We start from the raw sequence: 27,245 nt of genomic DNA, 5'->3' as shown, positions 1-27,245 counted from the left end.
GTCAGAATGGCCATCATCAAAAAATCTACATACAATAAATGCTGAAGAGGGTGTGGAGAAAAGGGAACCCTCTTGCACTGTTGGTGGGAATGTAAGTTGATACAGCCAATGGAGGACAGTATGGAGGTTCCTTAAAAAACTGAAAATAGAATGACCACACGACCCAGCAATCCCACTACTGGGCATATACCCCGAGAAAACCATAATTCAAAAAGAGTCATGTACCACAATGTTCATTGCAGCTCTATTTACAATAGCCAGGACATGCAAGGAACCTAAGTGTCCATCGACAGATGAATGGATAAAGAAGATGTGGCACATATATACAATGGAATAAAACTCAGCCATAAAAGGAAATGAAATTGAGGAATTTGTAGTGAGCTGTATGGATCCAGAATCTGTCATACAGAGTGAAGTCAGAAAGAGAAAAACAAATACCGTATGGTAACACATATATATGGAATAATTTTTAAAAAAAGGTCATGAAGAACCTAGGGGCAGGACAGGAAAAAAAACGCAGACCTACAAGAGAATGGACTTGAGGACATGGGGACGGGGAAGGGTAAGCTGGGACAAAGTGAGAGCGTGGCATGGACATATATACATTACCAAATGTAAAACCGATACCTAGTGGGAAGCAGCCGCATAGCACAGGGAGATCAGCTCGGTGCTCTGTGACCACCTAGTGGTGGGATAGGGAGGGTGGGAGGGAGGGAGACGCAAGAGGGAAGAGATATGGGGATATATGTATATGTATAGCTGAATCACTTTGTTATACAGCAGAAACGAACACAGCATTGTAAAGCAATTATACTCCAATAAGGATGTTTAAAAAAACCAAAACGAAACAAACAAAAAAACGGCATTAGGGTAAAAACTAGGAAATCTGAGTAAAGTATGGAGTTATGTTATAAATAATAAATAAATGAAAATAAAGAAATAAAAAGTGTGGTTTTTGTTTTTTTTTTAAAGAATTGTAGCTTCTGGAAACAACAGGTGTTATTATATGCTACAGCAATTTCAAATCCTAACTGAAATAAACTGATACTGTAAAAGAATATAACATATTCTATGATGTTAGAATAAAAGAAAATGTAACGATAATATTTACGTCTGAAAATCACACACCAACTCTTAGTGTGTTAATACAGTTGATTAGTTCAGTCTAAAATGGATCTGAGCTTCAAAGCACACCTGTTGAAGTCATTCTCTAGCTCAACTAACTTCAACTACTCTCTACTACCTACTACTTACTTAAAACATTTCAGCTTAGTATTCAAAGCCTTCCACAATATGTACCCAACCTGTCTCCATCAAACATATAGTTAATCATCAATTTCCTCCAGTTCTTTTGATATATATGTGGCATACATCTTATCTTTTTTATTTCTATGCACAGAAATAGGACTTCCTATGAATTAAGGAATTCATTTATTAATTCATACTGTGAGCATTTATTCAGCATCAAATTCTATTCTGTGCTCAGTACTTTCCCTGGGTTTTATCATCTCCACCTCAGAATACTGCAACACTGTCTGTATCAGTTAGGATTGTGTTTGACCTCATATAACAGAAAGCCAAATATTAGTGGCTTAACAATTTACGATTATTTTCCTAAAGTCCAGGGCTGGTTGCAGTGGCTTCATGATATCACTTACATCTCAGGATCACTTTATCTACCCACTTTGCTACTCTTAGTGCATGGCTTTTGTCCTCATGTTTGTCATCGCATGGTAACAAGTGGCTAGTCACTTCCACTGTTGTTATTCCAAGAAGGAGGAAAAAGAACATAGAGATTTTCCTAGAAATCTGTAGAACAATTCTCTTTATATCTCATTGACTAGAACTGTGTCAAGGGAGTCAGATGATGTCAGACTTTCTCTTTCTTTCAGCTTTGCTTATTTCTGTGAGTTCAACTCCTCTTTTTTACACAGATTTCCTTCATGCGATAGTAGTGAAAGAGAAGAGTGAGACAATGGTCAAAGAAAGCTCCAATATGACTACATCTGAACTTAATGATCCCTAGCAGAGAAGGCTTATTCTTCCCAATGTTTTCATATGAAACACAGCACTTGCCTGAGTAGTGTGCCCATATCTGGACCAATAACTGGGCGAAGGGGATTGATACAATAATTAGTCAGGAGACTTCCCTGGTGGTGCAGGGGTTAAGAATCCACCTGCCAATGCAGGAGACATGGATTTGAGCCTTTGTCCGGGAACATCCCATATGCCGTGCACCACAACTACTGAGCCTGCGCTCTAGAGCCTGCGAGCCATAACTACGGAGCCTGCATGCCACAACTACTGAAGCCCACATGCCTAGAACCCGTGCCCCACAACAAGAGAAGCCACCACAATGAGAAGCCTGCACACTGCAACGGAGAGTAGCCCCTGCTCACTGTAACTAGAGAAAGCCTGCGTGCAGCAAAGAAGACCCAACACAGCCCCAAATAAAAATCAATCAATTAATTAATTAATTAAAAAAAATAGACCTGTGTTTCATGTCTACCCTGTAATGGGAATCTTTATCAAAACCGCACAAAATAAGAGAACGTTGTTTAGCCAAAGGAAGGGGAGTTCTATTAACAGATGAAAAGAGTAAGAAACACTGGGCAAAGACAATATGTTCAAAGTACTGAAGAGAGCCAAAGCTGCTTTCTAAGGAATATCCTATATTTGACTACCAGGTGACCTTGAAGCCTCTGTTGCTGAGGCTGGCAATTGTACCCCAGTATTCATTATCCCCTTTTTTCATGGCAAAATAATTTTTAGTAGGGCATATGGCCTTGTATTAGAAAGACTACATTTCCAGCCTCCCTTAGAGCTAGGTGTAACCACATGAATAACTTTTGGCAAATAGAAAGTGCTGAATGCAACTAGTTATGTGCATAGATGTGTGTGTATATGTGTATGTATGTATATACATATATATAGTCATGTATTACTAGTTATATAGATATCAATATATACATTGATCTAGCTCTAATTATTTGTTTATTAGTGTCAATCTTCATATCACTGAATATATGAGCACTAGAATATGAAAATCAGAAACTTTACCTCCTTTGTTTAATGCTGTCACCCTAGTATCCATAGTAGTTTTTGACACATAGAAAGGGTTCAATATTTACTGAGTAAAGCAGGTCACTGTCCTCTGCCTATTCAACCCCAACTTCTCCATGAAGCTAGATCTCTGACCACCTAGCCTAAAGTGTTCTCTTCTTATTCTGAATACTTGTTATAGCACTAATTTTCCATAGAGCTTATTTGACACTTTTTGTTTACTGCTCTGAGTTCTTAGTTGTAAATCCATTTGTCTATGTTGTATTTTTCAACCATATTATAAAATCCTAGAGTGCAGGGACCACAGTATGTTTATTTTTCATACCTCTCATCAGTCTGTAGCCAGTATATCTGGTATAGAGTAAGCCCTCAATGAATACTGCTGAAAAAGACTAGGACAGACAGTTTAATAGTGCCTTAGGAAAACTTACTGTATTCACTGGATTTCTGGTCAAGAAATCTATTGGGTTGGCCAAAAAGCTCATTTGGGCTTTTTCTTAAGATGTTACAGAAAAATCCAAACGAACTTTTTGGCCAACCCAACATATGGGATAAATATTAGTGTGGCTGAAAAATTAAAATTTTTCTTGTTTTCTTGATGTTTAGCATCTACCTTGAAGTAACTATGGCATGTTTCTCTCTAAGCATAAGTTTATCAGGAGAAAATTATACTATTTTTAACATTTACAAGGCCTAACTAAAACTGAGACAGGTGTGATAGCTCAATGTACCTAAGAAGTCCTTCCCTTGGAGAGCATAGGTAGTAAAATATTTAATATCTTTTCCAGGTCTAGATTTTAAGAAATTCAAGGTATTTCCTCAGAGGCCCTCTTGTGCATTTAAGGCTCTGCTTGAATCCGTATTTTATTGGAGCCTGGGTTTATTGCCTGGTTACAAGTAGTCGATCCAGGTGCCTCTGAAGGGAAACAAATACTCATCATAGTAACACTGATGGAAAGTCACCACATGCATGTTATCCAATATTCTTATCTCCTTTTCTAAAGGAGAAAGGTTACAGAGGTTACAGAAATAGGTAATCTCTGAAATGGCCTCTCCCACTCATGTCTACCTCAAGATAGAAAGCACTGAGATAGACCAGAACATCAACATCCTCTCCCGAACCAGTCTTATTTCCTGCTCTCAAACTCTACCTCTCCATTCACATGTGTTCTCAAGGTATATTAGCCTCTATTTTGCTCATCTTGCCTAAAGTTCTACTCCAGAAAACATCTGCTTCTACATCACCACTCAAAGTCCCTTCCCCTCTTCTTTACTCTTTTTAAAAAATATTTATTTATTTAGTTAGGCTGCGCCGGGTCTTAGCTGTGGCATGCGGGATCTTTGTTGCGGCATGTGGCCTCTTTAGTTGCGGCATGCATGTGGGATCTAGTTCCCTGACCAGGGATTGAACCCAGGCCCCCTGTATTGGGAGCTCGGAGTCTTAGCTACTGGACCACCAGGGAAGTCCCCCCTCTTCTTTACTCTTAAGTTCCTAGTTCCAATGACTCCTAGCAATCCTTAGGTTGGCCAAGTATGCCTTGTAAGAATTTTTCACCATTGACAAAAAAACAAGTATTTCCATTCCTAAAATGAAGCACAACTCCAAAGCAGATAATTTCCAAGCTAAAAGAATAATACTACCAAAAAACAACTTTTGCCACCACTTCTAAGGCATATACTTAATCATAGCTCAATAAAGTCCAACTTATATATTATATCCTATTTTATAGCAAACTGTAAAAACACCGACGTAAAATATATTAGGCATGTATAATAAATTCTATTACAATATTTTTCTATACTATTATACTGTTTCTATATAGGAACTCAAAATACCTAATATTTTAGAATGGTGGGATAAAGATATTGGCGATTTTACTAATTTATATTCATAGGAAAAACATTACTTACTTGATACCCTATAATTGCCCAACACTCTACCATAAACCTCAAAAATCACAACCTTCTCTCATCTGGCTCAGTTATGTCAAGTGTATAGCAGGTCTAGAGAACTACTGGTCCGGAAAGGAGAAGGCAAAATGAAGACTTCACAAAAAATGGTTCCAAGGGTAAAAACAGAGTTGACATTATTTTATAAGTTTCAAAGTGTGAAAAATTAAATTGTCAGGCATTATGTAGAGTCACTGGTGAGGGTTTGGGGCGGGTTGGAGAGAATGAGAGAAGAGGTAGAGATTTAAAAAAAAAAAAAAAAACTGAGCAAATAAAAAGAATGTGGCAATGATTAACTTTAAGAAAAACAGAAGACTATAAAGAGAGGAAATATAATCACATCATATTACTTCACTAAGCAATGAACAATATTTACATAGTCTTTAAAATGAAAACAATTCATACTGACTTTAAAAACATGATATAAGAATACTGGGAAAATGTAAGAGTGGAAGAGAAGTGTAAAAGAGATGGAATCTTCATCTACAGTAAACAGAAAGTGAATAGGTAATACTAAAATGAGTAAATCAAGAGATGGTAGTCTATTCATTTTATTCAGAAACATGGGATAAATACCAGAAGACAAGAGTTAAAAATGGCTAAGCAGGATGAGGTGGGGATGTCAGTGTACTGACACTATTCTGATATATTTAGTTTAGCAACATTTGGTTGTTAAAATGCATGCACTACTTCAATAAAAGTAACATTGCATTGTAAAAAAAATTAACCATTTCAAGTAAACAGGTTAGTTTTAGTATCTTATCTATACTGTTTATAATTTTATAGAGTTCAGATAGGTTACTCAGCTTTCATCTCAGTTTAAATCACTCTGATACAAATTATAATCACTGTATACAAATTATCTTTTTTTATGGTGTATTTTTGTTTTGGGGGTGACTGCAACTGGAATAAAATGTTTAAAAAGTAGAATTTTTTGTTTTATTTTTTCACAATTCCTTATAATATCCTGCATGCCAATAGCTTTAGGAACACTTAAAATGATGTTTAGTTTCTTTTTGATATCATATAAAAATGGTCTGCATTATTAGCCCATAAACAGACTTGCACAAATTAAAATACTTTAACTCTTCGTTTAGTCATATTCTCTTTAAAAGGTTTTCTGACATGTACTGGTACATGTAACTGAACTATCTCCCTTGTTAATTCTTCTTGCATGCATGTTATGATTATATTACTAACAACCACTTTTATATAATTGGGCCTTTATGGGACCTAGACCACCTTAGAAGAAGGTAAAGAATCTTCTAAAGAGTAAACCAATTTTGCCCTGCTAAACGTTGGGAAAGAAACCAAGAATGAGTAGTAGAGCTCTATTTTTGGAGAAAAATTAGAACTGTACATTTAGATTTGACCATGAAGTTATCTAGGTTAACTCCCACCTCATGTAAATGGCAGGGAACTAGAATGTTAAGAAACCCAAATAACATTCCTGTTGTACTAGTACTATAGAGACAGATGTTATCATAAAGACAAGAACTACAGAATAAAATATAGAAGGACATGTATTTTGTAATATGGAATTAATTTTGGCTTTTCAAATACTAAATGTTTTTTTCTCATGTACTTTCTCAGCCTATCATAATATGTATAGAGACAAAAAAAAAAGGTTAATTTAAAATGAAGAAATTGAATATCCTGGGAACCAGAAATCATAGAAGTTATAACACTTGAAGTAAACACTGAAAACCAAAGTATACAAATACAGGCTGCTTGATCACTAAGCAATGAGTACATTTTTAGAGCAAAAATATTGGAAAAGTTTTAATCAACATGGGAGGGCAATTTGCTTAAACCATCAGCTGGTCATTTTATTGCCAGAAGTGTTTCTCTTTTAGCTATATACTTGAAAGTTTTATTATGTGTTAGTTGTCTATATAATTAAAATTAATATTAAATATTGGTTCTAGTAATAATCCTTAGATTGTTCCATTGTTTTCACTTCAATTTCCAAATGTCTGTCCATCTTTCTTCCCCTTTGTTAACAGTGTAGATATACTTCCTCTACTAACAAAAATCTCCTTTTCATGTTCTTTTTATTTTTCTTTTAACATCTTTATTGGAGTATAATTGCTTTACAATGGTATGTTAGTTTCTGCTTTATAACAAAGTGAATCGGTTATACATATACACATGTTCCCATATCTCTTCCCTCTTGCGTCTCCCTCCCTCTCACCCTCCCTATCCCACCCCTCTAGGTGATCACAAAGCACCGAGCTGATCTCCCTGTGCTATGCGGCTGCTTCCTACTAGCTATCTATTCTACGTTTGGTAGTGTATATATGTCCATGCCACTCTCTCATTTTGTCACAGCCTACCCTTGCCCCTCCTGAAACATTAATTCTAAAAATTATTCATGTTCTTGAATAATTTTTAGAATTAATGTTTCAAAAGAAACCTTGTGAAAAACTGTTTGAAAATATTAACACCATCAAAAGTAGGCAGGAAAGAAGAATTAGAGCACAATCAATGAAACTGAAAACAGAAAATCCAATAAAGCAAATAAAACCATAAGTTGATTCCTTAAAAAGATCAATAATATTAATAAGCCTCTAGCCAGGCTAACCAAAAAAACAAAAAACAAGCAAACAAACAAAAAGCCAAAAGAGAGGAATCAAATTACTAACATCAGAAATGAAAGAGGGGATATAACTACAGATTCTATGGAAATTAAAATAATAATAAAGGAATACTATGACCAAGCTCACAAATTTGATAACCATTTCAAGAAAATGAACCAATTCCTTGAAAGACAGAATCTAACAAAATTCACATAAGAAGAAATAAGAGGATCTGAATAGGCCTACATATATTAAAGAAATTGAATCAATAATTAATAACCTTCCCAAACAGAAAGCATCTGGCCTAGATGGGTCACTGGTGAATTCTACCAAATATTTAAGGAAGAAATTATACCAATTCTTACAATATCTTTATGTTCTTAGACTATCAGATATGAGTTGTACTACTCATTTATGAATAGAAAAACCTTCTAGCTCACAGAAAGTCTTTTTTTTTAATACTGAAATTTCACAGACATATCTCACTGAGGCTGGAGATAGGACCAAATTGTCTTCAGAGAGTTTGTATTTTTTTTTTTTTCAATTGTGGTAGAACACACATAAAATAAAATTTGCCATCTTAATCATTTTTCAGTGCATTGTCTCTACTGTATTTCAGTATATTGTCTGTACTTTTAGTATCATCTCCAAGAAGGAATAAGGACCACAGACACATTTTTAAAACAACAAAAACAATCCTAGCTCGTTTATGGAACTGTGAGGAATGACTTGACATTCAGGTAAGAGTTGTTAGAAATCTAACTCTGAGTGTGCTTTATTTACTCAAATCAGACCCTACTAAAAGGCATTAGAAGCAGGTAGGTAAATAGTTAGCAATCAACTTGCTAAGTTCTATAAATTCCTAAAACACATCAGTAATCTGTGAGTTATACCAGTTAGAATGGCCATCATCAAAAAATTTACAAACAATAAATGCTGGAGAGGGTGTGGAGAAAAGGGAACCCTCTTGCACTGTTGGTGGGAATGTAAGTTGATACAGTCACTATGGAGAAAAGTATGGAAGTTTCTTAAAAAACTAAAAATAGAACTACCAACCATACGACCCAGCAATCCCACAACTGGGCGTACAACCTGAGAAAACCATAATTCAAAAAGAGTAATGTACCACAATGTTCATTGCAGCTCTATTTACAATAACCAGGACATGGAAGCAACCTAAGTGTCCATCAACAGATAAATGGATAAAGAAGATGTGGCAGATATATATAATGGAATATTACTCAGCCATAAAAAGAAACGAAATTGAGTTATTTGTAGTGAGGTGGATGGACCTAGAGTCTGTCACACAGAGTAAAGTAAATCAGAAAGAGAAAAACAAATACCATACGCTAACACATACATATGGAATCTAAAAAAAAAAAAAAAAAAGAAAAAAAAAGGTTCTGAAGAACCTAGGGGTAGCACAGGAATAAAGATGTAGATGTAGAAAATGGACTTAATGGACATGCGGAGGGGGAAGGGTAAGCTGAACGAAGTGAGAGAGAGTGGCATGGACATATATACACTACCAAATGTAAAACAGATAGCTAGTGGGAAGCAGCCACACAGCACAGGGAGATCAGCTCGGTGCTTTGTGACCACCTAGAGGGATGGGAGGGAGACGTGAGAGGGAGGAGATATGGGGATATATGTATATGTACAGCTGATTCACTTGGTTATAAAGCAGAAACTAACACACCATTGTAAAGCAATTATACTCCAATAAAGATGTTTTAAAAATAAAAAAAGAAATCTGTGCCTTAGATTTCACTGACATGAAAGATTCATAAAATTGGCACAAATAATATAGGAATTTGTTTCTAACCCAACTTGCTTCAAGGACTTCATTGAAAATGCCATGGGGAAATATTTTTGCTCTGCTTATTTTCATATCATATATTTATATTCTCATGGATTGTCTAAAATACATTGGGGAAAAAGTCAATATTTTGAAGAGTATACAGCTTTATAGTCCTTTTAAAAAAGATACTGAGCAAACAAATCATGGGTGGTAAAAGATGATATAGTTAGAGAATCTTTCTTTATGAAAGTTAAAAGTTTTATCATTTTTAAATAATTAAAAACATAAAGGTGATTCAGACTAATGTAACAGTTATAGTACAGCAAACATGGCAGAATGAAAAAAGCACTGATTTGAAAGACTTAAATTAAAACCTCAGATCCACCATTTTTTAGTTATGTGTGTATGATCTCAGACAGGTCACTTATTACCTCTGAGTCACAATATCCTAATCTGTAAAATGGTGATAATGTTCACATGTACCTCACAGAGTGGTTGTAATAACATGCTTGAAGATATATGAGTTAACTTACATAAAAGTACCTGGCACGCTTGCTTAGTTAGCATCAAGTGGCTCTCAGTGAACACCTCCTCCTTCCCTTCCTCCTTAATAAATCGCACTTAGAGCCTTCTGCATAACTCATGACAAAAATATAAGCAATGCCTTTTTCAAAGATAAACAGTTTCTTCACTAGAGATTTTATAAAAGATTTATTCTAAGTACAGATATGATTATAGAAGTACGGAAACAAAAAGCAAAGAAAAAATATTTTGAGAAGCATCTAACAAGCAGCTCTCTTTGTTTCATGCTGACATGCTTTGTGGTTACAATGTAGGCTTCCAACGAACACTGGATCAAAATTAAAATTCTAGGCAGGCATTCAAGTTTTTTGATTGTGTCCATTCTTCACTGAGCATGGGAAACGAATGCTTTAGAAGTTATTTATTGAAGATATTCCCACAGTACTCTCACAAAGTTCACTTCCAAAAGAGGCCCTGTCCCTGTAATGTATCTGAGTAAGTGAAAGCTATACCAGGTTTTGTGCACTGCACTTTAAAAATTGCAGCAGGGCAATAAAATCATGCTTTTAAAAGAGGCTTTTCTGAGGCTAGGCCACAGCAATTTTGTGAAGGTGCATGATAAATTACAGGAAAAGAGACCAAACAAATTTCAAAAATAAAGAACACCAATCCAAAATGATTTATGTCCATATTTTGAATAAAATTAAATATAGAATAATTAGCAGAAAGCATTTAATTTTTGTTTTCCTATCATCAATGTAAAGTTGGCACAAATGCAGTACGCCTAATCAAAATCAGGTAATAGTTACCTCTGTGGCTTTGCTTGATGGTTCCACTCCAGTCATATTTGCTACTATTAACTGATGTAAGAGTTGAACTTGAGCCACACTTAGGAAGAAGTCCAGGTTTGTGGTTATATTCACTTCCAAGGAGTGGCCACACACTAAAATCTCCTGAAGGAAAAAAAGGTTGAATAGAGATAAAGAAACATGATAGCCATTACATGATAATTTATCATTCTTACTTATTAGACCTTTACGATGTTGATGAATTCTCCTGGGACTTGAGTTAATATGTTAATGAGAATAGCAGAAATGGTGAGCACAGCCACTCAACAGTTTAATGGATTAATTTAATAAACATTTATGAGGGCCTGCTGTGCACCAGGCCATGTGCTAGTTACAGGGAAACACACTAACAATAAGAATTTTTCACCATTTCATATACATTTGGCTTTTCATACGTCAAACTACTATCATTGTTTCAATATGTAGGCAATGATGTAATTCTTTAGCATAATCTTGTTCACCCACTCAGATGGACCAATATTTAGTGAGCATCTCCCAAGTACCATGCAGCACACTAGAGTGCTAGGAATAAAACAGAGAGTGAGGCTGGCCTTGAAGGGCAATCTGCTCCTGAGAAGGTTACAATCTAGGTGGGCAGACAGATGTAAACAGGCAACTATAGGCAGCAATTACAGTCCCAAGTGGTATGGTCTGAGTATTCTCCAAAGGATACACTCCAAATGATTTATAACAAAATGGAGTGCTGAAGCCAAAGGTAGCTAGACTAATTAATTTCACTTCTTTAAACTGCTAAAATCTTGGCAGCATTAGGTAGCTGTCCACTACTTAACTGGTGTTGTGCTGCATAACTGAGTCACTTGAACGTTCATTGCTGGAAGACCATTCAGAGAAGGAAAACAGAAATGAAAAACAATTCAGAAGTTTCACTTAATAAGCAGAAGCCCTGCCTCTTGTCATGAAGTGCATGTGGACAATATTCAAATGCTTGGAAATGTCCAACAAACCTTCTCCCTAATAGTGTCATCCAAGAGAATGGAGTTAAGGAGACTTATGATGGGTCCAAATACAAACTACACAATTCAGAGCAGCTTTTAATAGAGCCATAAAGAATAGCATGTCGGAAATGATCCCCTTTTTCTGGTTAAATAAACTTTCCCCCCCAAAAGTTTCCAAAATGTACTCCTTATAGTTAGTATTCTTATTTTATTCCTCAAGTGATGATGAAGGGAATATATTTGTGTATTTTAAACCAATTGTGTTACTAAGTAACTGAAAGATATAAGTAGACTTAATTTTTATACACCTTTTGTGGATATAAAGATATCCTGCCTAACCTAACTTTCCCTATAGGGCAACTATAAACATCAGATAAGATAACACATACAAAATATTTTTTTTGTTTTTTATATAAATTTATTTATTTATTTTTATTTTTGGCTGTATTGGGTCTTCATTGCTGCGCGTGGGCTTTCTCTAGTTGCAGTGAGCGGGGGCTGCTCTTCATTGTGGTGGCTTCTCTTGTTGTGGAGCATGGGCTCTAGATACATGGGCTGCAGTAGTTGTGGCATGCATGCTCTAGAGCGCAGGATCAGTAGTTGTGGCGCACGGGCTTAGTTGCTCCGCGGCATGCGGGATCTTCCCAGAACAGCGCTCAAACCCCAGCTCAAAACCATGTCCCCTGCACTGGCAGGCGGGTTCTTAACCACTGTGCCACCAGGGAAGCCCCAAAATATTGTTATTTAAAAACTCAAAGAATGATGTAAACTTTTATCACCTTAGATTAATAATATATTTAATCTGTGCCTAATTTTTCTGAACTTTTTATAACAACTGCCTATAACTCTGTGAATGATCAAAAAGTTTATAAAGTTTTTAGCATAACAAACTTTTATAAAGAATATTTTTTAAGTTATGATGGATCACATTATTATTACATTTCTATTCTAGGCATGGAGGCAGTATACCATAGTGACTGATTAGACTTCAAACCTGGATCCGTTAGTAATTGGCTAGTAAGATTGGTCAAGTTACTTAATTTCTTTTGATCTCAGTTTCCTCATCTATAAAATATGTATACTAATAATATCTACCTCATAAGGATTCTGTGAAGAGTAAGTAAGGTAATTCATGTAGAACTCTCTTTGTAAGGTAATCTATGTGAGAACCCTAAGTGATCTGTCAATATTATTGTTGCTTTCATTAGAAAGAGGCGGTAGAGGTCAGGAGTGTATGGCTGGGAGCCAGACCAGTTAGGTTCATACCATGTTCTGCTTCTTACTATTTGTGAATATTTAGATAAGTTAACTCTTTATGCTTCAGTTTCCTCATCTACAAAATGAGGACAGTAGGAGAAGTTAATAGGATTATTATAAGGAGTAAATGAGTTATTACATGAAAAGCAATACCTAAATAGTACTATAAAGTACTTAATAATTATTAGCTACAATAATAACTTATTAATACTAAGCTAATTTGATATCTTATGCACAGAAACTATGAAAACTCCTAACACACAAGAAAAGCTGCTCCATCATTTAGACTAAAATAAAACCTAAATTAATTTCTAACCTCAGTGTGCATATTTTCTGGAGAAATTAATTTGGTGAAAATGATGGCAGGTGCTCCAGTTATTCGGACAGAAAAATCGGTTAAAATGGGAGTCAAAATTGCTCTTCTTTCTTGATGTCGCCGTATGCTAAAAGATAAAATAAAAATTATTAACTTTTTCATTTTTAAGGATAATTTTCATTAAATTTGTACAAGTCTCTGTACTACAAACATGTATGACAAAATTACATTATTTTGAGTGTGTCTATCTGTACATTTTACTATAATTTTGTAACTTCAATTCTTAACTTTAGATTCATATAAAAAAAATCACTGAGAAATTCAGACACAATCAATTTCATATTAGTAGCATCCTAGGACCTTTCAATAAATTACTTTTTCTATTTTTAATTCCTTTTGTTTTTATAGTTTAGGATCTCTCTTGCTACCAAAAATAATTTTACTATTTTGTGATAATTTTTAATTTCCTAGTTTTAATATTTCTGACATTCTGCTTGACAACTGCCATCTTTCCAATCTCATCAAGCTCACACACATATCCTCTTAATCTTTGACTTTTTTTTTTTTTTTAACTCTAAGAACTATCTGAGTTCATAGATTATGACTGCCTTTACAGTTTGTGAAATGGCTTTTGTGACTTTGATACTGAATTCTTCACAGCAACCCTGTATGTGAAGTAAGGAACATTACTGGCCCCACATTATCTATGAGGAAATGAAGTTCAGAGACTGGGCTAAGGCCACCCAGTTGGAACAAAGGTTCCACAACTGGGCCTGCAGGGCAAGTTGATAACAGAGCAGCATTTGACCTGTATTTTAATTCTTCTTTATACATTCTCACCGTTTGATCAGTTATTTAGCACACTATTCCTACTCTACATTCAAAATTGCTAATTGCTAATAATTTCAAAGGATGTACTGCGTTCATCGTAGAAGATAAAATTGGAAAATATTATTGAGAAACCAAAGCTTGTGCTAGTGCAGATCTTCAAGTCTACTACCCATATTCTTAGTTTTCATTTCATGAAATAATACAGTTCTATGTTTTACTAGCAAGCCGTACCTCAAAAGTTCTTGGAACCATTAATTTAATATTCCTTATAAATATGTCCCTATTATTCTCTTTTATTATAAAATGACCAAGTTGAGATCAGAGAATTGGCATAACTTATCTCATGAAAAAGCCCAGATAAAACTCAAGTCTGTCTACATCCTTTTCTACCAGAGTAGTCTAGAGAGTACTACTATCTTTTGTTGAAACTGTGCAATGGGCAGAGCTTTCTTTGGTGTCTGCCAAAAAAGCAAATTGGATCATCTGGTTCTGTGACACATAAGTATTGGATTTCAAGAAAGTCAATTTTAAAGAATTAAGAGATCTGGTGAATAGAGGGTAACAGGAAGAAGTATTAAAATCTGAATACAGAGGAAGGGCTGAGATCCTGAGAGACACCACAATTATAGCCTAATAGCTCAAATTCCATAAAATGACCAATGTGAGAAACATGTAACATCTGATGTGCTCTCATAGGGGAGTGCTAAAATATACGATGTATTAAAAATACCTTAAAATGGAAAACATGGCAGGGAACCAACTAAGAGCAAACCTTAGCTGAAGCACTGATGGGAAAAAAAAAAGTACTTGTTTGTATCATAATTTTTTCCCACTATGTGAATTAAACCAGTAAGTAACAAAACATATGGAAGACCTATGATGTTAGAAATGTTTTTAAAAGTTTTTTAAGTCAAAAGTCTTATAAAACTAGAACTTTACTTGTATAGAGTGCTAAAATTTCTTTTGTATTATCTCTGGTAAGTATTTGAGTTAAGGATACATATTTTTTAAATCATAAAAACTTTTTTATAGATTCAATTATTTTCAAGGATGAATTCAAAAGAAAGTAAAAATAAACAGAAGAAATAACTACAACAAGAATTAAATTCTGCTAATATATATATATTTATTTATTTATTTAATTTTTAAATTTTTTTCTGCGGGCCTCTCACTGTTGTGGCCTCTCCCGCTGCGGAGCACAGGCTCCGGACGCGCAGGCTCAGCGGCCATGGCTCACAGGCCCAGCCGCTCCGCGGCATGTGGGATCCTCCTGGACCGGGGCACGAACCCGTGTCCCCTGCATCAGCAGGCGGACTCTCAACCACTGCACCACCAGGGAAGCCCTGCTAATATTTTACTAGATAATAATCTAGTAAACTAACAAAAGAGGGAAGTAAAACTCAAAGTATTAACTGACATTGTGAATGACTTCAGGGTCCTAGCCACTCTCAGTAAACCAACAGAATAGATTTTTAATGGCCATATTGAGACAACAGGCTAATCCTTACATATCTGACAGGTAAGGATTTTGAAACGAGCTGCCACCTTAGATCTGGGGCCATTAAAAGGTCAGAAAAACAACTTCCAATCAGAAATAGAAAAAAACAAGGACATTTGCCTGATTTGGCACAAGGTATTACTGAAAAAACAGAGATCTCCCTGCTTTTGCAACTTAAAAATTAAAATAAAAATAATGGGAAAATTAAAAATAATGGGAATACCCCATGTGTGTTTGGAAGCTGTAACTTATGTTACTTGTGTTGGTCCAGGAATACCCATATTGAGTTATTCATATAACAGTGGCATCAGACCTTTGATAACCCCAGGGCATCAGTCAGAAATAGATGTGAAACCTCTTTGGAAAAATGTGCTTTCAAAAACTGACAAAAAGGATTCCCAGGAACAAAGACCACTGAAGATAAACTCCTAATCACAGATTTTATATGCACTGCAAAAATTTTTCTTTTTAGCAAGAGGAGAACTCAACCCCATTATCAAATTCATTACCAAGAACTTCTGATAATGGAATTTCCACATATGGACAATACAATAAATTTCTTTAAAATCATTAATGACATATAGGATGGAATGAAAAATAGGAGGAAAAAACCAAGGTACTATCAAAAAAGGTAAAACAGATTTGAAAAACAACCAAATAGAGTATCTAGAAATAAAAAATGTAGTTACTAAAATTAAACATATAATAGATGGATAAACAGAATTTTAGATATAACTTAAGAAAAAAATTAGTAAACTAGAAATACTACAGAGAAAGATAGACCAGAAGATACTTAAGACTTGTGGTAATCAACTGAGATAATCCCTTAGAGTGGATATTCCTAAATGTAAAAAACAGTAATATTCACAAACAATAAATATATATAACATACTTTTTGGAAAATGGTTATAATTTTATTAACTATACCTATTTTTACAGATTTCTCTTATTTTTAGATAGTCAAAAGGATAAGTCATTTGATTTGTAAAGTAACTTTAAAAATCAAATATTTAGTTAAGAGTTGAAGACCATTTTAGTGTGTGTGTGTGTGTGTGTGTGTGTGTATGTGTATATATGTGTGTGTGTGTGTGTATGTGTGTGCTTTCTTTTCCTTCCAAGAGGAACACTATCTGGTGACTTTCTAATACAATTAAAATAAAATGTATGATATATGATTATGATGATTATATTCAACTTAAATATTTTATGAGATTTTGAGTAGCTATTGTCTGCAGTAACTATGCTAAGATATAAAGAAGAGTAAGGCTGGACAAGACAGATCTTTATCCTTTAACCTCTATGTCACCTTTTCAAGTTGCCAAGGATACCTTCAGCCAATATATAAGGTAGAAAATATTTGCTGACTGTTGGAAGTATAAACTAACTGCTCCTTCCTGCTGCACCAGGACACTTTTTCCCTTCACACTCAGTTCCCAGGTACTTTAAGCAGCAGGAGAAAACACATTCTCTCACGTAAAGCCATGAAAAAGTTTAAGGGGATTATTATAAAATCATACAATTCAAGAAGGTTTAGATCACCCCAGGCATTAATCAATAAACTATGGGAATTAGACTAACTTCTGTTTTATAGTTTTGCTCAGAGATTAGCTTGACATCCTTACAAATAAAGATAAAAGTGATGGTTTTCAGGTGGAAGAGTAAAATCAAAGAAAATGCTTTCCTGCCACATTCTTGTTTATGATTTCAGGTACAATTCTGGAAAAATCTCATGTTTGATTAATCACAAATCAAAATATGCAAGGGCTCCTATGAACATGTGGGTAATACTTTACTTCAAAAAGTAAAAATGGGAGGAGACCTTCAAGATGGCAGAGGAGTAAGACGTGGATATCACCTTCCTCCCTACAAATACATCAGAAATACATCTACATGTGGAACGACTCCTACAGAACACCTACTGAATGCTGGCAGAAGACCTCAGACCTCCCAAAAGGCAAGAAACTCCCCACGTACCTGGGAAGGGCAAAAGAAAAAAGAAAAAAACAGAGACAAAAGAATAGGGACAGGACCTGAACCAGTGGGAGGGAGCTGTGAAGGAGGAAAGGTTTCTGCACACTAGAAGCCCCTTCACTGGCAGAGACAGGGGGTGGTGGTGGGGAAGCAGCTTCAGAGCCACGGAGGAGAGCACAGCAACAGGGGTGTGGAGGGCAAAGTGGAGAGATTTGCGCACAGAGGACCAGTGCTGACCAGCACTCACCAGTCTGAGAGGCTTGTCTGCTCACCCGCCTGAGTGGGCGGGGGCTTGGAGCTGAGGCTCAGGCTTTGGGGGTTGGATCCCAGGGAGAGGACTGGGGTTGGCTGCCTAAACACAGTCTGAAGGGGGCCAGTACGCTACAGCTAGCCGGGAGGGAGTCTGGGAAAAAGGCCGGAACTGCCGAAGAGGCAAGAGACTTTTTCTGGCCTCTTTGTTTCCTGGTGCAGGAGGAGAGGGGATTAAGAGCTTAGCTTAAAGGAGCTCCAGAGACGCGCACAAGCCGCGGCTATCAGCGCAGACCCCAGAGATGGGCATGAGACACTAAGGCTGCTGCTGCAGCCACCAAGAAGCCTGTGTGCAAGCACAGGTCACTATCCACACCTCCCCTCCCAGGAGCCTGTGCAGCCTGCCACTGCCAGGGTCCCATGATCCAGGAAAAACTTCCCTGGGAGAATGCATGGTGCACCTCAGGCTGTTGCAATGTCATGTTGGCCTCTGCCGCTGCAGGCTTGCCCTGCATCTGTACCCCTCCCTCCCCCAAGACTGAGTGAGCCAGAGCCCGCTAATCAGCTGGTCCTTTAACCTCGTCATGTTTAAGTGAAGAACAGACACCCTCAGGTGACCTACATGCAGAGGCAGGGCCAAATCCAAAGTTGAACCCCAGGAGCTGTGTGAACAAAGAAGAGAAAGGGAAATCTCTCCCAGCAGCCTCAGGAGCAGCAGATTAAATCTCCACAATCAACTTGATGTACCCTGCATCTGTGGAATACCTGAACAGACAACGAATCTTCCCAAATTGAGGCAGTGGACTTTGGGAGCAATGATATATATATTTTTTCCCTTTTTGTCTTTTCTGAGTGTGTACGTGTATGTGACTCTGTGTGATTTTTGTCTGTATAGCTTTGATTTTCCCATTTGTCCTCAGGTTCTGTCTGTCCGTTTTTTGTTTTTTTAGTATAGTTTTTAGCACTTGTTATCATTGGTGGATGTGCTTTTGGTTTGGTTGCTCTCTTCTTCCTTTCTTTCTTATTTTCTTAATACATTTTAATCTTTTTTTATTTTTAATAACTATTTTATTTATTTATTTTTCTCTTTCTTTCTTTTTTTCAACCTTTTATTCTGAGCCATGTGGATGACAGGGTCTTGGTGCTCTGGCCGGGTGTCAGGCCTGTGCCTCTGAGGTGGAAGAGCCAAGTTCAGGACATTGGTCCACCAGAGATGTCCCAGCACCATGTAATATCAAACAGCGAAAATCTCCCAGAGATCTCCATCTCAACGCCAAGACCCAGCTCCACTCAATGACCAGCAAGCTCCAGTGCTGGAAACCCTATGCCAACCAACTAGCAAGACAGGAACACAACCCCATACATTAGCAAGAAGCTGCCTAAATTCATAATAAGACCACAGACACCCCAAAACACACCACCAGCCGTGGACCTGCCCAGGAGAAAGACAAGAACCAGCCTCATCCACCAGAACACAGGCACTAGTCTCCTCCACCAGGAAGCCTACACAACCCACTGAACCAACCTTAGCCACTGGGGACAGACACCAGAAAAAAACGGGAACTACAAACCTGCAGCCTGCAAAAAGGAGACCCCAAACACAGTAAGTTAAGCAAAATGACAACACACAGAAACACACAGCAGATGAATGAGCAAGGTAAAAACCCACCAGACCAAACAAACGAAAGGAAATAGGCAGTCTACATGAAGAAGAATTCAGAATAATGAGAGTAAAGATGATCCAAAATCTTGGAAATAGAATGGAGAAAATACAAGAAATGTTTAATAAGGACCTAGAGGAATGAAAGGGCAAATGAACAATGATGAACAACACAGGAAATGAAATTAAAATTTCTCTAGAAGGAATCAATAGCAGAATAACTGAGGCAGAAGAACAGAGAAGTGACCTGGAAGATAAAATAGTGGAAATAAATACTGCAGAGCAAAATAAAGAAAAAAGAATGAAAAGAATTGAGGACAGTGTCAGAGACCTCTGGGACAACATTAAACACACCAACATTTGAATTATAGGGGTCCCAGAAGGAGAAGAGAAAAAGAAAGGGACTGAGAAAATATTTGAAGAGATTATAGTTGAAAACTTCCCTAATATGGGAAAAGAAACTGTTAATCAAGTCAAGTAAGCAGAGTCAATAGAGGATAAATCCAAGGAGAAACACGCCATGACACATATTAATCAAACTAACAAAAATTAAATACAGTGAAAAAATATTAAAAGCAGCAAGGGAAAACAACAAATAACATACACGGGACTCCCCATAAGGGTAATAGCTGATCTTTCAGCAGAAACTCTGCAAGCCAAAAGGGAGTGGCAGGACATATTTAAAGTGATGAAAGGGAAAAAACTACAACCAAGATTATTCTACCCAGCAAGGATCTCATACAGATTTGATGGAGCAATTAAAGCCATTACAGACAGGCAAAAGCTAAGAGAATTCAGCACCACCAAACCAGCTTTACAAAAAAGGCTAAAGTAACTTCTCTAGGTAGGAAACACAAGAGAAGGAAAAGACCTGTGATAACCAACCCAAAACAATTAAGAAAATGGTAATAGAAACATACATATAAATAATTACCTTAAATGTAAATGGATTAAATGCTCCAACCAAAAGACATAGACTGGCTGAATGGATACCAAAACAAGACTCGTATATATGCTGTCTATAAGAGACTGACTTCAGACTCAGGGACACATACAGACTGAAAGTAGAAGGGATGGAAAAAGATATTCCATGCAAATGGAAATCAAAAGCAAGCTGGAGTAGCAATTCTCATATCAGACAAAATAGACCATAAAAGAAATACAAGTACAAGAGAAAAAGGAGGACACTACATAATAATCAAGGGAACAATCCAAGAAGAAAATATAACAACTGTAAATATTTATGCACCCAACATAGGAGCACCTCAATACATAAGGCAAAAGATAACAGCTATAAAAGGGGAAATTGACAGTAACACAATCATAGTAGTGGAGTTTAACACCGAACTTTCACCAATGGACAGATCATCCAAAATGAAAATAAAGAAAGAAACATAAGCTTTAAATGATACACTAAACAAAATGGACTTAATTGATATCTATAAGACCTTCCATCCAAAAACAACAGAATACACTGTTTTTCCCAAGAGCTCATGGGACATTCTCCAGGATAGATCATATCATGGGTCACATGTCAAGCCTTGGTAAATTTAAGAAAATTGAAATCATAACAAGTATCTTTTCTGACCACAAAGCTATGAGACTAGATATCAATTACAGGAAAAAATCTGTAAAAAATACAAACACATGGAGGCTAAATAATACACTACTAAATAACCAAGAGATCACTGAAGAAATCAAAGAGGAAATCAAAAAATACCTAAAACAAATGACAATGAAACCATGACAACCCAAAATCTATGGGATGCAGCAAAGCAGTTCTAAGAGGGAAGTTTATAGCAATACAATCCTACCTTAAGTAACAAGAAACATCTCAAATAAACAACCTAACCTTACACCTAAAGCAATTAGAGAAAGAAGAACCAAAAAACCCCAAAGTTAGCAGAAGGAAAGAAATCATAAAGATCAGATCAGAAATAAATGAAATAGAAATGAAGGAAACAGCTAAGATCAATAAAACTAAATGCAGATTCTTTGAGAAGATAAACAAAATTGATAAACCACTTGCCAGATTCATCAAGAAAAAAAAGGAGAAGATTCAAATCAATAGAATGAGAAATGAAAAAGGAGAAGTAACAATTGACACTGCAGAAATACAAAAGATCATGAGGGATTACTACAAGCAGTTCTAGGTCAATAAAACGGACAACCTGGAAGAAATGGACAAATTCTTAGAAAAGCACAACCTTCCGAGACTGAACCAGGAAGAAATAGAAAATATAAACAGACCAATCACTAGCATTAAAATTGAGACTGTGATTAAAAATCTTCCAGCAAACAAAAGCCCAGGACCAGAAGGATTCACAGGCGAATTCTATCAAACATTTAGAGGAGAGCTAACACCTATCCTTCTCAAATTCTTCCAAAATATAGCAGAGGGAGGATCACTCCCAAACGTATTCTACGAGGCCACCATCACTCTGATACCAAAACCAGACAAAGATGTCACAAAAAAAGAAAACTACAGACCAACATCACTGATGAACATAGATGCAAAAATCCTCAATAAAATACTAGCAAACAGAATCCAACAGCAAATTAAAAGGATCATACACCATGATCAAGTGGGGTTTATCCCAGGAATGCAAGGATTCTTCAATACATGCAAATCAATCAATGTGATAAACCATGTTAACAAACTGAAGGAGAAAAACCATATGATTATCTCAATAGATGCAGAAAAAGCTTTCAACAAAATTCAAATCCCATTTATGATAAAAACTCTTCAGAAAGTAGGCATAGGGGAAACTTACCTCAACATAATAAAGGTCTTATATGACAAACCCACAGGCAACATCGTTCTCAATGGTGAAAAACTGAAACCATTTCCACTAAGATCAGGAACTAGACAAGGTTGCCCACTCTCACCACTCTTATTCAACATAGTTTTGGAAGTTCTAGCCACAGCAATCAGAGAAGAAAAAGAAATAAAAGGAATCCAAATTGGAAAAGAAGAAGTAAAAATGTCACTGTTTGCAGACGACGTGATACTATATATAGAGAATCCCAAAGATGCTACCAGAAAACTACTAGAGCTAATCAATTAATTTGGTAAAGTAGCAGGATACAAAATTAATGCACAGAAATCTCTTGCATACAATAATGATGAAAATCTGAAAGAGAAATTAAGGAAATACTCCCACTTACCACTGCAACAAAAAGAATAAAATACCTAGGAATAAACCTACCCAAGGAGACAAAAGACCTGTATGCAGAAAACTGTAAGACACTGATGAAAGACATTAAAGAAGATACAAACAGATGGAGAGATATACCATGTTCTTGGATTGGAAGAATCGACATAGTGAAAATGACTGTACTATCCAAAGCAATCTACAGATTCAATGCAATCCCTATCAAGCTACCAATGGCATTTTTCACAGAACTAGAACAAAAATTGCACAATTTGTATGGAAACACAAAAGAACCCGAATAGCCAACGCAATCTTGAGAAAGAAAAACGGAGCTTGAGGAATCAGGCTCCCTGACTTCAGACTATGCTACAAAGCTAGAGTAATCAAGACACTATGGTACTGGCACAAAAACAGAAATACAGATCGATGGAACAGGATAGAAAGCCCAGAGATAAACCCACACACATATGGTCACCTTGTCTTTGATAAATGAAGCAACAATATATACAATGGAGAAAAGACAGCCTCTTCAATAAGTGGTGCTGAGAAAACTGGACAGCTACATCTCAAACAATGAAATTAGAACATTCCATAACACCACAGACAAAAATAAACTGAAAATGGATTAAAGACCTAAACGTAAGGCCAGCCACTATAAAACTCTTAGAGGAAAACATAGGCAGAACACTCTATGACATAACTCACAGCAAGAGCCTTTTTGACCCACCTCCTGGAGAAAGGGAAATAAAAACAAAAATAAACAAATGGGACCTAATGAAACAGAAAAGCTTTTGCACAGCAAAGGAAACCATAAACAGGACAAAACGACAACCCTCAGAATGGGAGAAAATATTTGCAAATGAAGCAACTGACAAAGGATTAATCTCCAAAATTTACAAGCAGCTCATGCAGCTCAGTATCAAAAAAACAAACAACCGAATCCAAAAATGGGCAGAAGAGCTAAATAGACATTTCTCCAAAGAAAATATACAGATTGCCAACAAACACGTGAAAGAATGCTCAACAGCATTAATCATTAGAGAAATGCAAATCAAAACTATAATGAGATAGCACCTCACACTGGTCAGAATGGCCATCATGAAAAATGTACAAACAATAAATGCGGGAGAGGGTGTGGAGAAAAGGGAACCCTCTTGCACTGTTGGTGGGAATGTAAATTGATACAGCCACTATGGAGAACAGTATGGAGATCCCTTAAAATACTAAAAATAGAAAAACCATATGACCCAGCAATCCCACTAGTGGGTATACACCTTGAGAAAACCATAATTCAAAAAGAGTCATGTACCACAATGTTCATTGCAGCTCTATTTACAACAGCCAGGACATGCAAGGAACCTAAGTGTCCATCGACAGATGAATGGATAAAGAAGATGTGGCACATATATACAATGGAATAAAACTCAGCCATAAAAGGAAATGAAATTGAGGAATTTGTAGTGAGTTGTATGGATCCAGAATCTGTCATACAGAGTGAAGTCAGAAAGAGAAAAACAAATACCGTATGGTAACACATATATATGGAATCTAAAAAAAAAAAAGAATGGTCATGAAGAACCTAGGGGCAGGACAGGAATAAAGACGCAGACCTACTATAGAATGGACTTGAGGACATGGGGAGGGGGAAGGGTAAGCTGAGACAAAGTGAGAGAGTGGTATGTACATACATACACTACCAAATGTAAAACTGATAGCTAGTGAGAAGCAGCGCATAGCACAGGGAGATCAGCTCGGTGCTTTGTGACCACCTAGATGGGTGGGATAGGGAGGGTGAGAGGGATGGAGATGCAAGAGGGAAAGAGATATGGGGATAAATGTATATGTATAGCTGATTCACTTTGTTATAAAGCAGAAACTAACATACCATTGTACAGCAATTATGCTCCAATAAAGACGTTTAAAAAAATATATCAGAAGCAAATTAAAAAAAAAGAAAAAGGTAAAAATGTAAGAGGATCAAAAGACAGATGGAATAGTCATGATCTCTCAGAATTAAGGCATTATTCACGCTTCAGGTACTTTAATAGCAACACAATGCTATAGTTCCACATAGTCAATGTTACTAACCAACCCTGTGAAGCAAGAACGGATAGATTTTAAGATCATGTCAAATTCAAATGCAACCTGCTAAGAAAACACAGTAATAACAATTTAAAAACATCCTATCTGTGGGTCTTCCTTGGTGACGCAGTTGTTGAGAATCTGCCCATCAGTGTAGGGAACGCGGGTTCAAGCCCTGGACTGGGAAGATCCCACATGGCGCAGAGCAACTAAGCCCGTGCGCCACAACTACTGAGCCTGAGCTCTAGAGCCTGTGAGCCACAACTACTGAAGCCCTCACACCTAGAGCCCATGCTCCTCAACAAGAGAAGCCACTGCAATGAGAAGCCCACACGCCGCAACGAAGAGTATCCCCCACTCGCCACAAGTAGAGAAAGCCACTGCACAGCAATGAAGACTCAATGCAGCCAAAAATAAAATTAATTAATTTAAAAAAAATCTTATGTGTGGTGAAAAAGGCCAAAGGGTAGTATATGTAATGTGGTCCATGTACATCAAAATTCTCAAACAAATAAATATGTTCTATTTCTCTCAATAAAGTCAGAAAGATAATTTACCCAAGGAAATCAAACACAGATAGTGAGAGGGCCAAATAAAAGCATTTGCTATAAAAACTTAATTATTTATTTTTTAACTGCAGCTTTCAAGTCTATTCAAATTTTATCTTCAAATATTACAAACAAGAAAATCATATTAACTTGGAGAATTAAGGCTCATTGGCATTTTCAGAAAATTACAAGATAAACTTTTCACACCATCCCACACACCCCAAAAGCTCTAATCACTATGTCAAACAGCAATAGTGACTTTAATGTGTAACCTGCACGTGGCAGACATCAGTACAGGTTATTTTAGTTCTCATCTCTTTATTACCTCAGATTATAAAAATAAGTCCAGATATAGTCAAAAATGGTTGCTAAAGAAAACAGGTGATTAACTAACAATGAACTTAGCATAAGAGTAAGGGGTCAGAGTACTGAGTACAAGAAAAGTAGTTGACTAAGAGGAAAGCAAATCGAGGTTCCACACTTAGCTGTATTTTTAAGTGACACTGGACAAGCAAAGGAATCTCTTCAAACTGAGTTTGATGTAGTGGTTTTGTTCCATAACTTGCTAAGAATGGTTCAGAGTTTAGAGAGAAAATTGCAAGAGTTGGAATGTGGAAGAGAAATAACAGACAATATTCTCTGACAATCATACTGTTTTAAATAGCAGTGAAATTACAATGCAGAGGTACCAGCACATTCCAGCTTGTCCTCACTCTTCCCACCTTTGTGACTTTTTCCTGATTGTTGGCTCTGCTGGCCAATAGCAACTGCAGGCTCAACTCCAGAAGCAGAAGCAATAATGTCCCATGGACTTGCCTACCAGGCTTTGGTGCTCCCTCCACCCACTGGATGTGCCTGGCTTCCCAGGTTCCCTGGGGTGTTACAAATTTTTACCCAGGTCACCCAGCTTCTTCCACTATTGGATAAGGTCTTATTTCTAAAATAAATCCCTTATGTTACAATACTTATAGTGGTTGTTCTGCCCTGACTGAACCCTGATGTATTCCATCAGCTGAAAAATTAAGGTTTTGAAAGCAAGAGATCTGCGAGTTTTAAAATTTGATGATTCCTTATGCTTAACTTCCCTGCTTCCTTCTCCCAACCATTCACACAGAAACATATGATTACAGACAAAATGTGAGTAATGTATCAGGAGGAAAAAATGAAAACCATTATAAAGACTGCCACTTAATAATGGTTAGGGAAGGGAGTAAATTATTCTTCACTGTATATCTTTTGAGTTCTACCTGTAATACCTATTGAAAAACAAAAATCTAATGATATTATGGTTCTGTTTGTATTTCTGTCAAGATTAATCAGCAGAACTAAACAACATCAGATCTAAAAATTTGTGTCTTTATTTGAATCAGTATCTCTCAGGAACACTCACATTCAGTCACTTGATTTGTTAGCTTTACTTAATCATCTAATCATTTGATCTCTCATTATTTCACTCAAATCTTCACGAACTTCCTATTAAGTGCATGATACTATGTGCTTGGTATTCAGAAGTGAATAAAACATGCTAAGTTTTTATACTGAAGTCGCTTTCTTAGTTCAAAATGCCCCCTCACCTCTCCTGCCACTCGTACTTTGTGGAAACAAATTCAAAAGCCATATATTCTGTGAAACCTTCACTGAGAACACATGCACAGAGTTAGTCATTCATTTCTTTCTTTTAGTTCTCTATTTGTACCTACATCGATTTTATTTTAGTTTTATCTTTATTTTTTTAAGTTGTGAATATCTGTTTAATGGAACATTTGGGGGCCAAGGATTTATAATAATAAGGAAAATTCCAACATTACAAGTGGAACATAATCAGCATGCAAAATTACACTTAACATCACCTAGCGATGGTGCTAGAGAGCCATGTGGGGTTCCATTTTTTGGCACTTTCCCTCCAATCTCCATCAGCCCCTTCTAAATCACTCCACATTTTTTTTAAAACATCTTTAT

At 36.4% G+C, this 27,245-nt stretch overlaps 1 protein-coding gene across 9 annotated transcripts in view; it reads right to left on the bottom strand.

The window, feature by feature from the left end:
* Positions 1 to 27,245, bottom strand: part of VPS13B (vacuolar protein sorting 13 homolog B) — a 774,679-nt gene that overhangs the window by 278,750 nt on the left and 468,684 nt on the right. For all 9 annotated transcript variants that reach the window (XR_010837425.1, XM_067017180.1, XM_067017176.1 and 6 more), the window contains 2 exons: positions 13,293 to 13,419; positions 10,725 to 10,868 (listed from right to left, as the gene is read on the bottom strand). Coding sequence is in view for 8 of the 9 variants with exons in the window: in XM_067017180.1 (XP_066873281.1) it covers positions 10,725 to 10,868; positions 13,293 to 13,419 (271 nt within the window). In the remaining variant the exon portion in view is untranslated. The remainder of the gene's footprint in view (positions 1 to 10,724; positions 10,869 to 13,292; positions 13,420 to 27,245) is intronic.

This window comes from Kogia breviceps, chromosome 17 (genome assembly GCF_026419965.1).
Source record: "Kogia breviceps isolate mKogBre1 chromosome 17, mKogBre1 haplotype 1, whole genome shotgun sequence".
NCBI lineage: Eukaryota > Metazoa > Chordata > Mammalia > Artiodactyla > Physeteridae > Kogia > Kogia breviceps.
This window is presented reverse-complemented; position numbering and strand designations above follow the sequence as displayed.